The sequence below is a fragment of the Rana temporaria genome, chromosome 4, assembly GCF_905171775.1.
Source record: "Rana temporaria chromosome 4, aRanTem1.1, whole genome shotgun sequence".
NCBI classification, from domain to species: Eukaryota; Metazoa; Chordata; class Amphibia; order Anura; family Ranidae; genus Rana; species Rana temporaria.
Genome location: NC_053492.1, coordinates 264540330 through 264554965, shown reverse-complemented (window position 1 = coordinate 264554965; position 14636 = coordinate 264540330). Strand labels below are relative to the sequence as shown.

General features: G+C 39.5%; 1 protein-coding gene across 4 annotated transcripts in view; it reads right to left on the bottom strand.

The window, feature by feature from the left end:
• FIG4 (FIG4 phosphoinositide 5-phosphatase) overlaps nucleotides 1–14636 on the bottom strand; it is a 432686-nt gene that overhangs the window by 183912 nt on the left and 234138 nt on the right. For all 4 annotated transcript variants that reach the window (XM_040350224.1, XM_040350227.1, XM_040350225.1 and 1 more), the window contains one exon: nucleotides 2402–2568. In XM_040350224.1, coding sequence (XP_040206158.1) covers nucleotides 2402–2568 — 167 coding nt within the window. The remainder of the gene's footprint in view (nucleotides 1–2401; nucleotides 2569–14636) is intronic.

Below are 14636 nucleotides of genomic sequence, written 5' to 3'. Positions count from 1 at the left end.
GGATTTTAGGTTCTTTCTTTTGCACCCTTGCAGCTTTCACTATACACTGGGTGAATTCTCAGTCATTTGGAACTTGCCTGATTTTTTCTCCATATTTATTTTGACACTTTTTAACCTAAACCCTCTAGCACGGACCTTAACAGGATGTTAATTTCTTTTTTCCCCTTCCTCCCCTTCATTCACAGTTTTCTTTAACTTTGCTTTTTCACCTGTTCTTTCCTTTTATTCCCCCCCCCTTTCTTCTACTTCCTCCCTACATCCTTTCCCCCCCCCCTTTTCTTTCCCCCTTCCCCTCCTCCCTGGGCCCAATCCCTATTTTAATATTCCTCCTTACCTTCCCCTGGCTTTCCTTCCCTTCTCCCTCCACCCTCCCTTCCTCTTTTTTCCTTGTCCCCCCCTCCCCCCCCCCCATTTTCCTTTTTCTTTCCTTTAGTTTTTTTGTTGTTTCCTCACATTCCACCCACTTGGAGTTTGGGTGGCATTTAGTATGCTCTTCATAGCACACCTTATATATGCACTATTTGTTTCAACATACCTTTTATAAGTAATTTTATGGATTGTATCTGGGCCTAACTCTCTGTTTAGGTCACAGTCTTCAATACACGTCAACTGTTTATCAGTTCCTCTTTCCTCACTTGTGTCTTTTTCCTTTTTCCCTTTCTCACTTTTATTTTTGCACGTTTTTTGGTTCACATCACTGCATGCATTCTGCATCCGCAGAAGCTCCTTCACTTTGATATCTCTCTATATATTCTATATTCTTTATATATACACAGTCAACTTACCATTTATTGTTGTATTACCCAGGTCTGTTCTATTAGACTTGGTCATAGTTCATACGCATTATCGTTCAACTGGGACCCGCTCTCTGGGAACAAGAGACTTTGTGCCTCTAGGTAGGAGACATGTTTGGACATAAAATCCCCTTGGATATTACAGTACGTAGCGGATAGTGTCTTTCTATACAAAAGACCTCCGTTACGAATAACAAATTGTGTTGTTTTTAAACATCTGATGTTTGTTTTATGTTGTGTTTTTAGACCGTCTCCTGACGAAGCGAAAGCGAAACTAGTCGAGACTCGAGACTTATGGTCTCATGATTTCAATTGCTTCACCGATATTTACCCCGTCTGCTAAATGGGGATTGCACAACCGGTGACCTGATTGTGGTCAAGTTTGTATTTTTTGTAATGTTTGTATACTTTGTAATTTTATTCTTGTCTTTAATGTGTTTATTTGTTAATAAATGCTTTCACAAAAATGAATTATTCAGGTTTCTAAACCTAATTACTAAGTACCGGTATAGTCCTCCCTGCCCATATTGCTTCATTGGAGTCTCAGGGTTAGTTGGGGAATCCTTGAGACCCCTCTATCTTTCTATTGAACTAGGACGATGGTACACACCCTATCTACTTTTACTATCAAAAAAACAAAAAGGTTTTGATCATAAATAGGAAAATACACGTGCTGCCAGGCTCAATTCATCTCTGGCACAAGTCTGCACAAAACAGACTAGCACTTGTCTCTTTACACAGCACAGTTCATTTGGTATACAGTTAGGACTGGCATGTATGAGAGGCTGGAGAAGGTGAGGTGAAATAGCATTCTGTTACGACGTCAGTTTCAGTGGGTTGGGATGTCTGTGCTGTTGGAATCTAGAATTTGAGAGACAAAACTCTAAAGAGACACTACCAGTGCCTGCCCACTATGTGAAGCAGCTAGGAGTCAGAAGAACCCAAATTATAACAGAGCCATAGTTTTATAGTGCATCAGAGTGAGGTGTTAAAATTGAAAAAAAAAATGAATTTACAGTTTACAAGTGACCCTGTAACTGTACCTCCTCACATGTGCAGTCTGACATGGCCATGCTTTTCTTATTGTATATACCTATAGAGCACTTGGAAGTATACAATAAAAATATGTGCACTAATGCATTATATGTAACACAGCCAATAAACTTGCTGGTTACTCAAGATATGGGAGTTAATGGAAAGCTGTATTTTTAAAAATGGTTGCCCTTTATTTTTTTAATTCACTGAAACACAGATAGAACTGCAATGTCTATAGGTATAGTCTTAAATATTAGGGCAATGACTTATACTGTAAAATTAATAAAAACAAAATCAGTGATATACTGTATGTCAGAAATCTATCACATATAGTAAAATAATAATTGAAGCTAAATTTTTTTTAAGAAACAGATAGATTACCCATCTACATTTTGTTTCAAGTACAAATCTAGCCAAAAGTTAAATATTTTAGCTACAGGTGGAGTCTGGTGGCCTGAAACAGTCCCAGGTCCTGTGGACTCTCGAAGATGTCCATTCCATACCAACTCCTGTCTTGTCTTACATTTTTAGCAAATATATATTTATTCTATATTAGAAAAGTTGTGGCTTACCTGAAAATGCATTACTATAGTATCTAGAGAGCGTTTGCATGATATCCTTAGAGTGCTGGGTCCACGGCGCTATCTTCCTGTAGGTTTTCACTCTATGAACAAGCTGGGAGCCTCCATATTGAAGAGATAAAGTGTCACCATGATCCTCATATAGCTCCTCAAATAGCCTGTTAGAAAAAAAAAATCACTTTAACCAATACCTCAAGTACTCAGTTGAAAAATATTTATTAGTAATAGCCAATTTACTTGACATTTTAAGACTATTTTGTACTCTTGGTTTGCAATATCGATGAATTCCATTAAATTTAGCGGCCCTAAAACTTCCCTTCTGGGATCCCCGCCAGTCCTCTGGGCTCCCCCTCTTTTGTGTCTGCCTCCCATAGCAAGTGGCTTTTTATGGCGGGCAGACAAAAGGAGCCAAGAGATGTGGGGGCTCGCTCCCGAGATGGGCTGTGTGTGTGTGTGTGTTGTGGAAATTTTATGAAGATGTATTTAATGTGTTGTCTTAGTGTCACCCAGTGTTGGTTCTCCTGCAACACGCTTTGAAGAGCTGACTGGGGCAGACTGACGCTGGTCGAGAGATAAACTTCCTGAAGTTAGTGAAGGGTGTTTGCGGAATGAGGATATGTCTGCCGGCGAAAGAGCCCCTGTGTGATGCAGACGTTCCCCTGGGGGGGGGGGGGGGTGTCCGCTCCGTAAATGCATTATCGGTTTAGCGGATGTGTGCTCTTGTCATCTCTGTATGCCTGAACAACATAAACATAAATGTGGTGCCATGGGCGTGCACCTGCAGATAAGCTCCCTCGTCAGGAACTGTGTTCATTAGTTGTTGTATTATTCATGTTGTATGTTTTTAACCAACCCTGTCGGTAGGGTTTACTCTACTGTCACATCCTGTGTTGTCAAATACTTATATGGCAATTTTCCTGTGTGGAGGTCACATCCTGTGACATCATTTCCTGTTGGTAATTTATTTTGTGATTTACGATTAAAAAGGCCAAACGGGCTAGGCTGAGTCAGAGATGCTGACGGAGCTGTGAACATAGCTGTGGGGATGTCCGTTCACTTGGATGAAAGGGTTTTTAGGTAAGATGCATTATATCATTAAGACGAAATGTGTGCTTATTAGCACAGGAGATTTGGCTGTGTGCAATGCGTATAGCCTTATCTCCACAACAGTGTCCATACACAGTATGGCTCAGCTCCACCCTCTGCCCCCTCACTGGATTTTATTGACAGCAGCAGGTGCCAATGGCGCCTGCTGCTTTTAGCAAAGCCTGTGAGACCAGGAAGAGGGGAGAGAAGACTTGCAGTCAAGCACAGAGCTGGATTAATAAAAGACATCAGGTAAGTGTTGGGGGGGGGGGGGGGGGAGACAGTGCAAGTTTTTTTACCTTAATGCAGAGGATGTATTTACAAGGGCTGCAACTAACAATTAGATTCATAAATTAGTTAGCCAAATACTGTTTCAATAATTCAGATAAAAATCTCAAGGAAAGTTTGGGGTATAATTTAGTTGATATTTAAAAGTAAAAAAAAACACAATTTCTTCTTGAATATCTATATGCAGTGGTAAAAATATATACAGGGAGTGCAGAATTATTAGGCAAGTTGTATTTTTGAGGATTAATTTTATTATTGAACCACCATGTTCTCAATGAACCCAAAAAACTCATTAATATCAAAGCTGAATATTTTTGGAAGTAGTTTTTAGTTTGTTTTTAGTTTTAGCTATTTTAGGGGGGATATCTGTGTGTGCAGGTGACTATTACTGTGCATAATTATTAGGCAACTTAAAAAAAATATATATACCCATTTCAATTATTTATTTTTACCAGTGAAACCAATATAACATCTCAACATTCACAAATATACATTTCTGACATTCAAAAACAAAACAAAAACAAATCAGTGACCAATATAGCCACCTTTCTTTGCAAGGACACTCAAAAGCCTGCCATCCATGGATTCTGTCAGTGTTTTGATCTGTTCACCATCAACATTGCGTGCAGCAGCAACCACAGCCTCCCAGACACTGTTCAGAGAGGTGTACTGTTTTCCCTCCTTGTAAATCTCACATTTGATGATGGACCACAGGTTCTCAATGGGGTTCAGATCAGGTGAACAAGGAGGCCATGTCATTAGTTTTTCTTCTTTTATACCCTTTCTTGCCAGCCACGCTGTGGAGTACTTGGAGGCGTGTGATGGAGCATTGTCCTGCATGAAAATCATGTTTTTCTTGAAGGATGCAGACTTCTTCCTGTACCACTGCTTGAAGAAGGTGTCTTCCAGAAACTGGCAGTAGGACTGGGAGTTGAGCTTGACTCCATCCTCAACCCGAAAAGGCCCCACAAGCTCATCTTTGATGATACCAGCCCAAACCAGTACTCCACCTCCACCTTGCTGGCGTCTGAGTCGGACTGGAGCTCTCTGCCCTTTACCAATCCAGCCACGGGCCCATCCATCTGGCCCATCAAGACTCACTCATTTCATCAGTCCATAAAACCTTAGAAAAATCAGTCTTGAGATATTTGTTGGCCCAGTCTTGACGTTTCAGCTTGTGTGTCTTGTTCAGTGGTGGTCGTCTTTCAGCCTTTCTTACCTTGGCCATGTCTCTGAGTATTACACACCTTGTGCTTTTGGGCACTCCAGTGATGTTGCAGCTCTGAAATATGGCCAAACTGGTGGCAAGTGGCATCTTGGCAGCTGCACGCTTGACTTTTCTCAGTTCATGGGCAGTTATTTTGCGCCTTGGTTTTTCCACACGCTTCTTGCGACCCTGTTGACTATTTTGAATGAAACGCTTGATTGTTCGATGATCACGCTTCAGAAGCTTTGCAATTTTAAGAGTGCTGCATCCCTCTGCAAGATATCTCACTATTTTTTACTTTTCTGAGCCTGTCAAGTCCTTCTTTTGACCCATTTTGCCAAAGGAAAGGAAGTTGACTAATAATTATGCACACCTGATATAGGGTGTTTATGTCATTAGACCACACCTTCTCATTACAGAGATGCACATCACCTAATATGCTTAATTGGTAGTAGGCTTTCGAGCCTATACAGCTTGGAGTAAGACAACATGCATAAAGAGGATGATGTGGTCAAAATACTCATTTGCCTAATAATTCTGCACTCCCTGTAGAACCAGTTATATGGTTAGGAAACAATCTTTAATACACACACACACACACACAAATTAGAGGTTGATCCAGTTAGATATAATCTGACCTCTGAGTCTGACGATATTTAAATAATAATAATGTAAAAAAATCTAAAAACATTGGTTTTGCGGATTTTCAGACAGGCTGTTTTAGGAAGTTTGTTAGTTATTAATTAGAGGGATTAAATCGATGTTTGTTTTCAACTGCTAAGAAAATGTGAAAAAGCAGAATAGAAAATGTTTCTTGGATACATTTTCAGACAGTATGTGGTTTTCATTCAGAAATTACAAGCGGAGGTTCACCCAAAATAACATATTGGAGCACACTCCTTAGGCCTCGTACACACGACCGGACATGTCTGCTGAAACTGGTCCGCTGACCAGTGTCAGCGGACAGATCCGATTGTGCGTACAGGCTAGCGTACAGGCTAGCGGACAGATTTCCAGCGGACAAATGTTTCATAGCATGCTAAGAAACTTGTCCGCTGGGAAGCTGTCCGGCGGACATGTCCGCTGGTTAGTACGTCTAACCAACGGACAGAAATCCCGCTCATGCGTCGAATTGATTCGACGCATGCGTGGAAGCATTGAACTTGCGCGATAGAGAACGTAACCGTGTTCTCTGTCCGTGCGGATTTCGGTTTGATGGTGTGTACAGCCATCAGACCGAAATCTCATAGCGGACATGTTACACCTACCGTTTTTTGCCTGGTTCAGATTCGGCTTCCGGGTACTCACTCCGGCGGGAGTAGGCACAATGTAATCTGGGAGTTCGCCAAGATGTGTCATGTCCTTCCAAAAAGGCACCCCCGGCGCATAAGGAACCCCCCATACTGCACAGGCGCGTCACGAACCTCAACGGAGTTTCCAAAAGTAGCCGAACATGTAGAGCTGCGAGTCAGCTCTACACGGCGCCTGCGCAGTCAGCTCTACACGGCTTCTAGTCATTGCGCAGGCCCCGTGTAGAGCCAACTCGCAGCTCTACATGTTTGGCTACTTTCGGAAACTCCGTTGAGGTTCGTGACGTGCCTGCGCAGTAAAGGGGGGGTGCCTTTTTCAGCAGAACACCGTCCGCAGCTTCCAGGAAGTCAGTGCTTGTGGGCTTCACAATGCCCACAAGCATAACGGAAACTTGGAAGAGCGGATTTTAAAAGTAATTTTTTTTGCCGGAAAACAGACTGCGGAGGTTTGAAGTCACCAAACACGTGAGTACTAATTGGTGATCTACAAACACATTGAATGCAGCCAAAAAAAAAAAAACGATCTGCTGTGGAACCCCTGCTTTAATTTTAAAATTGAAAGTTAAAAGCAGGTGAAATTTTCAAACGTCATTTGTCCATTCTTCAAATATCCAAAAAGAGATACGTTTATGGCCAGCATAAGCCCTTTAGTAGCAGCAGCTTTTTAAATAAAAAATTAGCCCTTTATATTACTAACTAGCTGAATACCCGGCGTTGCCCGGTCTTCCTATCTTAACCTTTTGGGGAGGAAAATCATAGTAATATAAATATACCCATCTTTTATATAAGGGTGTAGGTAAGGGTTAATTTAACTGTGATATATTTTTATTTGGCATATAAGTAATATGTGTACCAGGTATTATTGAAATATCTCCAGGCGTACATTAGTTATGTGGGAACATACATTTCCCATTGATTTGCATGGGACTTTAAACAAAAACCCCGACCCTCACAAATGGGGGGTAGTTAAGGGATAAATTAACTATCCTATAGTTTAAGTGGACATACAAGTAACATGTGACCAAGTGTTATCGAAATATCTACAGCCGTTTGGAAGTTATGAAGTAACATGTATTTCCCATAGAGTTGAATGGGACTTTAAAGGAAAACCCCGACCATGGCAAATGGGGGTGGGTAAGGGTTAAACCACCTATCCTATGTTTGTTGCTAACATATAAGTAACATGTGTGCCAAGTTTCATGTTAATATCTTTAGCCGTTTGGACGTGATGCTGGAACATACATACACACGTTGAGTTTTTATATATATATATATATATATATATATATATATATATATATATATATATATATATATATATAGCAGATAATCAAATACTATAAGGTGTTAATTTATACCATGAAACAGTAATAAAATATATATTAAAACGTACAACAAATATAGCCAGAAGTCAGATATACAGGGTATTTTATCTTTAACTGAGAGTCAGAAACTAAGCTATAAGGATGGAGGGGGCAATATAAACCTTTTCTATTAAAGGTTGAAACATTTTTCATGGCTATAATTTTAAATAAAATGCACAATACTAGAAAACGTTTACTTTAAATGTAATTGTAAGGCCTTATATTGCTTCCAGTCTATCAGCCTGCACCTTCTCGGAGTTTAGATGATGATTTTCCCAGCACAGAGCCCTTAAAGTGATTGTAAACGTTGGATTTTTTTTTCTAAACAAACATGTTATACTTACCTGCTCTGTGCAATGGTTTTGCACATTCTATGCATTAAGATAACAAAAACCTTGTGTGTGTAGTAGCCCCCCCCCCCAGCACCTCTAATTACTTACCTGAGCCCCATCTCTGTCCATCAATGTCCACACCGTCCAGGACACTCCTCCTGATTGGCCAAGACACAGCAGAGGTGCCATTGGCTTCCACAGCTGTCAAAGTCAATCAGCCAATCAGGGGAGGGAGCGGGGTCAGGTCAGGCTCCATGTCTGAATGGACACCGGGAGCTGTGACTCCGCTCCAGTGCCCCCAAAGTTGCTGACTGTAGGGGCACTCAATAGGAGGGAGTTCTCTAGCTGTGCTGGGAACTCGGCCTGTTCTCCTCTAATCAATCTTGTCCTGACACCAACACCCCGCACAGCCATTCACTGGAAAGCTCATGTTTTTGCTGCCTCTCTCATCCTTATGCAGCTGAGAACAGAGGGAATGTGTTCACTTATAAAAAAGGAAAAAAAAAAAAAAAAAAAGTATGCATAGTTTATTTCCCCCATATATAAAATGTTTTAAACTGAATGGGTTGTTTTATAAGGAGATTACAAATCACTTTAACAGTGAATAAGCAGGGAGGCAGAAATTATTGCAGATCTCACTATAGTGGTTAAAGCGGAGTTACACTCATATTTGCAGGTTGCTTTTATTTGAATGTCCAACCGCAGTGCAGTCCTAAATGGATTATTTTTTTTTTATTATTATGCCAAAATATCTTTATTTTAAAATGTGTCAGCGGCTCTAACGGTCCTGGCCACCTAGGTGTTATCGTTATCAGGCGATTCCCTTGGACTCCTGGGATATTGCGTCATTGATCCCAGATGTCCAAGGGAGTCGCCCGATTCTCTTGGCAGGTTGCCATAACAATGAGGGGGGAACTTCGGCTGCCTCCACCATCGCTTTGGCAACCTGCAATCAGCAAACTGTGCTGCGCAGTGATGGCACGAGATCGGGAGGTGCATGCTGGGTAGCCAGGTGCACCCAACCCCGGAAATTGCCATGAACGGGCTTAAAATGACCAGAACCGTGATGGCCCCTGTCTGCTTCCGAGATCAGGTAATTTTTTACAGAAAAAAAAAAAAAGACAGTTACATTTGCAACAGTATGTGTATATATATATATATATATATATATATATATATATATATATATATATATATATATATATATATATACACACTGTACAATCTGTGTCAATCATGGAGGTGCTTCTAGAAAACAAAAGAAAAATGTATTATGGTGACTGAAGTTCCACTTTAACTGACAAATCTCCATATGGTGCATTAACAAATAAATGCAAAACAGCAAGCATGTCAGAATGTAAAAGTCATATTCTAATGTAATTGTCAGGGGTTTCTCATGTCTACCGAACAGAATCAAGCAAAACCTCCAGTAAAGGTTGCGAAAATCCTTAAAATATATGTAGTAAGCTTGGGTTAAAATAAATGTAGAAGCAAGATTTCACCGACTTGAATGTGACCAATGTATTTTTCAGATAGTAAATATTAAACTCGTCAGAAGATTTATCATTAACTCATTATTTATGATCGATTCATGGTCCTTGAAAAAAACGTGCATATTACAACGTGACAGCCTCACAGAGTGAGGTTCAATCTCCGCTCAATATTCTTGCTTAAGCGGTTAACAAGTCTCAAAATAAACCATAAAAAAAAAAAAGTACGATTTGTTAAAAATCAATATTTTACAATAATGCAGACCAACATTAGACCAGTCACATGTGCCGTTTTCACCTTGGTGGGGTTTTTTCCCACTGCGGGCCCATCTTGCTAATGATGTGTAGTTATACCAATACCTCCATGCATGCCGCTAATGGAAAAAGGAAAAACTACAGGGAGCCCAGACAGTCTTGAATAATGGATTATTGCTAGATTTTCATTTTCTCTTTATGGAATAAAAAACAATTATACTCTCCAGAAAACGTGCTGCTAAACATGTGACTGATTATGTCTAATATACTGTTAAAAAAAATTAAAAAATTCTTGATTTCTATCCTGTGTATGGATTATAATGAAAATTAAAAACTGAACATGGTTCATAATGTTTAAGATCGCTTGATTAGTACAACAAGTAGGCCATAAACATTTTTCATTGATAATAAAAGGCTTCAGCCAAACACTAACCATAAGTGAAAGAAATGTTTTTGTGTTATTCATATTCTCCAAAAAATGGCCAAATGGCCATGTAAATTTATGAGCACAACTGTATAATCTATATACCCCCACACAAAAAGTGAACTAAATAGTGGAATGTATGTAAACTGAGCGCTATTCAGCATTGGTTGAAAAAATAAATAAATGTGCTGATCTTCGCTGCTTCCAAGTTTTCACAGAGATTGCAAAACATCTTCTGCCTCAACATCAATTAAGATGAGAACAGATTCCTGATGATAGATACAATCAGTTCATAGTACCTCAATTTTACAAAACAGAAGTTTTCGGGACAAGGAATATATATGGCAGTCACGATAAAAAAAAACAAAAAAAAAACACTGGATCGCCATTACTAGAATTTTTTATTTTTTTTAGAAAAACGCCATAAAACTATACATTTTATAAGATGCTATAACTTTTGCACAAACCAATCGATAAGCGCTTATTGCAATTTTTTTTACCAAAAATATGTAGAATACGTATCAGCCTAAACTAAGGGAAAACATTTTTTTATATATATTTTTGGGGATATTTATTATAGCAAAATATAAAAAAAAATAAAAAAATCTTTTCAAAATTGTTGCTCTATTTTTGTTTATAGCACAAAAAATTAAAACCGCAGAGGCGATCAAATACCACCAAAAGAAAAGCTCCATTTGTGGGGAAAAAAAGTACGTAAATTTTGTTTGGGATCTACGTCGTACGACCACGCAATTGTCAGAGCGACGCAGTGCCGAATCGCAAAAAGTGCTTTGGTCTTTGGCCAGCCAAATGGTCCAGGGCTTAAGTGGTTAAAGTATCTAAGGAATAAATAATCATAGACAGCCTGCATTGGCTAAAAGGAATCCATTCATACTGGATTGACAACAGTCTTTGGCACTATACAAGACTATGAATCTGTCAAATCTCTTGTTACAATCTACAACAGTGGTCTTCAAACTGTGGCCCAGGGACTGGGCACTGCTTTTATCGGGACCTTTGGGCACCATTTTATTCACGGATGCCAACAACGGGGCAAAATTCCTTCCAATTACACCAATGATGGAACAAAATTCACACCAACGTAACCAAAGATGGGGCATTGTTTACTCCCACTTTTGTCAAGAATATTTTTTTCTCCCAATGGCCACAGTCTGGCCCCCTAAAGTATGAAGGACAGTAAACACTCCCTTTGTTTAGAACGTTTGGAGACCCCTGCTCTAGAGCATACAGTACCTGAATGATTTTTACCATTGCTTGTTATACTATTACTCTGTGCATAAACTTCTGGCTTGGTTCTGCTCAGCCTGGTTTCAACACCAGACCACTTCACCACTCAACACCTTGCAAAACTCCTGTTTCAATAAGGCCTCCCTGCTCAGGTTTTACAAAACCCACATTAATTTCTGGGGCACTTGAGCCCCAGAGTACATAAAACCAAAATATATGCATTAGGATGAAAAGCAAATGTAGCTGTTGTCACAGACAGAGCTTGCGCCCTCACCTTAAAGTGGTATTAGCCCTAATAATAAAATTGCATTATATTGCTACTTACCTAATCCTTAAATTCGTAAATTTAACACTGGACATATTTAAACGCTGCTCTTAGGGGTATCAGGCCTTTTTGTGCTCCCCTGCATGTTAGCCTGTGTGTCAAAAAAATGTGGCCCACAGGCACATTGCATGGTCATTGAGTTTTTACATGCATGGGTGTGCCATTCAGAATGAATGGCAGCTCCGCACGTTTTCACTGCAGGTGGTTGCAGGAGTGGGAATCGCTGCGATACCCACACACATAGATGTGAGCCTAGCGTTAGAGTGTTTCCACTCTGAATGGAAGAATAGACACCTTTGGACAGCAGCATTGTGAATCTGGAGATAGGATATACTAATTATATAGTGCCACACAGCTACTGCACTCTTTATAGCTTAACTATACTTCAATTATCAAATATCAAACAATGTCCGTAAGAAAAAAAAGCGTATCCTATGCCGGAAATTATACGCAATGTCAAAATATGTACTTGACCCAGCATGGGCATACGCCTGTGGGAAATCTTGCAGGATTTGGTTCCATAGCTTGTTTAATGGAAGTCAATTTCCCCTCTCATTCCTGTTTGAAGGACTCTTTAGGATTGCGCAACATGCAATGTATGTATATCACTTTGTATTTTGTGATAACTATTTTTGTTATAATTATATTGTCGGGACATTTGGGGTTAAAAGAATACATATAAAGTCACATATTGTATATTTTGCATTTGTTCCTATTCATGTATATTATGAACAAATGATAGACCATTTTGTCTTTAAAGCTCACGAATAGACAAGAGACTATGGATGTCTGGCTGTGCTATCTCCCAGGTTATAACACAAAGGTTTTAGACACTTTGAAAGATAAATAAGTTAACAGGACTGGTACAGACTAACACAAAACATAGTATTGTCTTTGTATATTGATGCCATGGGGCTGATTCAATTCATATGGTATTGTCCATCTTAAATAATTGTTTCTTTCTAAAATCTTATATATATATATATTAATATATGTGTATTAGTAATTCATATATCAACTCGATAAATACATATATATTACTGTGCTTACAAATGTGAGTTCCTAGCTGTAATGAACTTGAGAACCTGTATTTCAGAAGTAAATTCTTACTTAAGGTTTTGCTTAGAAGTACTTTTCAAAGCATCTCACTCTCCTAGGAATTTAACTAATGGTCCCAGCTAAGATGGGTAAACATTCCCAGTCTATAAAGTGGTAAGAAATGTCAGAATGCCTGACAATTGTTTGACATTTAAGACCATTTATGGTGCTCCACCAAGACTTAAATCAAAGGGGGGTCATAAATCATGATCAACCCTGGACAACTCTAAAATTAGAAATTATTCCTTATACACTACCGCCCCTACAGGTTAAAAGTGGCATTACTCAAAATGGCCGCACAGTTGGTTGCTATGACAGCCTACCTAACATATCATTTGACATTGTGAGTGACATAGTAATGCGAGATACACACCCACTTCTTGGGAGTGTTAAAAAGGAGTTGCAGAGGACACGAGGGGGATCTCTGACCTGTTGCAGAGTATGATGGATAAGTGCAGCGGAGTCTAATTCAGATCAGACATATTCTGTAGTAACAGGAACTGGCTTGTTTATTGAAACATCATCACACAGACAAAGATGTCTCTCTGCCTCATGGTGAGAACACACACAGATTACAAGCAGGAAGAAGAAAACCAACAAGTACATCATTGTGATACAGAAAGCACAACATATCATAAAGAACACAGTCTATCATATCAATGCTCACTAGCGACATCTTGTGTCCTTTATCTAAACTGCATCGGATATATATTCTAAGCTAAGTTTGTTGCATATATCCAACACCCCTTCTCAACAAACTGAGGCTTAGTCCATTAAACCTATCTTCTTCGTAAGCTTTGAATGTCTTTCGGCGGTCAGAGGCTTTGTAAGGATGTCTGCTGTCATTTCCTCTGTTGGGCAATAAAGTAACTCAAGAAGACCTTGCTCTTGAAGATCCCTAAGAAAGTGAAACTTCACATCAATGTGCTTGGTTCTTGAATTAACTCCTTCCATATGTGCAAGTCCAATGCATCCTTGATTGTCCTCATAGATTTCTGTTGGTCCCAACTGTGGTTGACCTAAATCTGTTAATAGCTGTCTCAGCCATATAACTTCTTTGCTTGCTTCCGCTGCAGCAATGTATTCTGCTTCAGTAGATGACAGTGAAACAGTGAGTTGCTTCTTACTAGTCCAACTGATGGCGCCTCCTGACAGGAAAAATAAGTAACCACTGGTAGATTTTCTGTCATTGGTGTCTCCTGCCCAGTCAGCATCCACATATCCTGTTAAGGTGCTTTCATCGCTTGCTGGTAACTTGAGCTTGTAGTGCAAAGTCCCTTTAAGATAGCGAATGATTCGCTTTACAGCATTCCAGTCCTTTTGATTTGGTATTGAAACCTTTCTGCATAGGATTCCAACTGTTGCTGCAATGTCAGGCCTTGTAGCTGTGGTAAGGTACAGCAATTTCCCTATTGCTTTCCTGTATTGAGTATTAGTTGGTAATGGGTTATCTTGACATTTCATCTCCTTTAGGTAGTTGGTTTCCATGGGAGATTTCACTGGTTTGGCGTCTTCCATTCCAAAAGTTTCAATTATTTCTTGTATTTTGTGTCTTTGATTCAGAAGAAAGCTGCCATCTTCCTCTCTTTCGATCTGGATGCCGAGGTAATTCTTTATATTGCCGAGGTCCTTGGTGTCAAAGTGCCGATTTAGTTTTTCAAGTATTTCTGCTTCATCCCCTTCTTGCTCAAAACAAATCAGAATATCATCCACATAAATAAGCAAATAGATCCATCTGTTTACCAATTTCTTTGTGTATAAGCAGGGGTCTGCTTTGCTCCTTTGAAAGTTTTGATCTG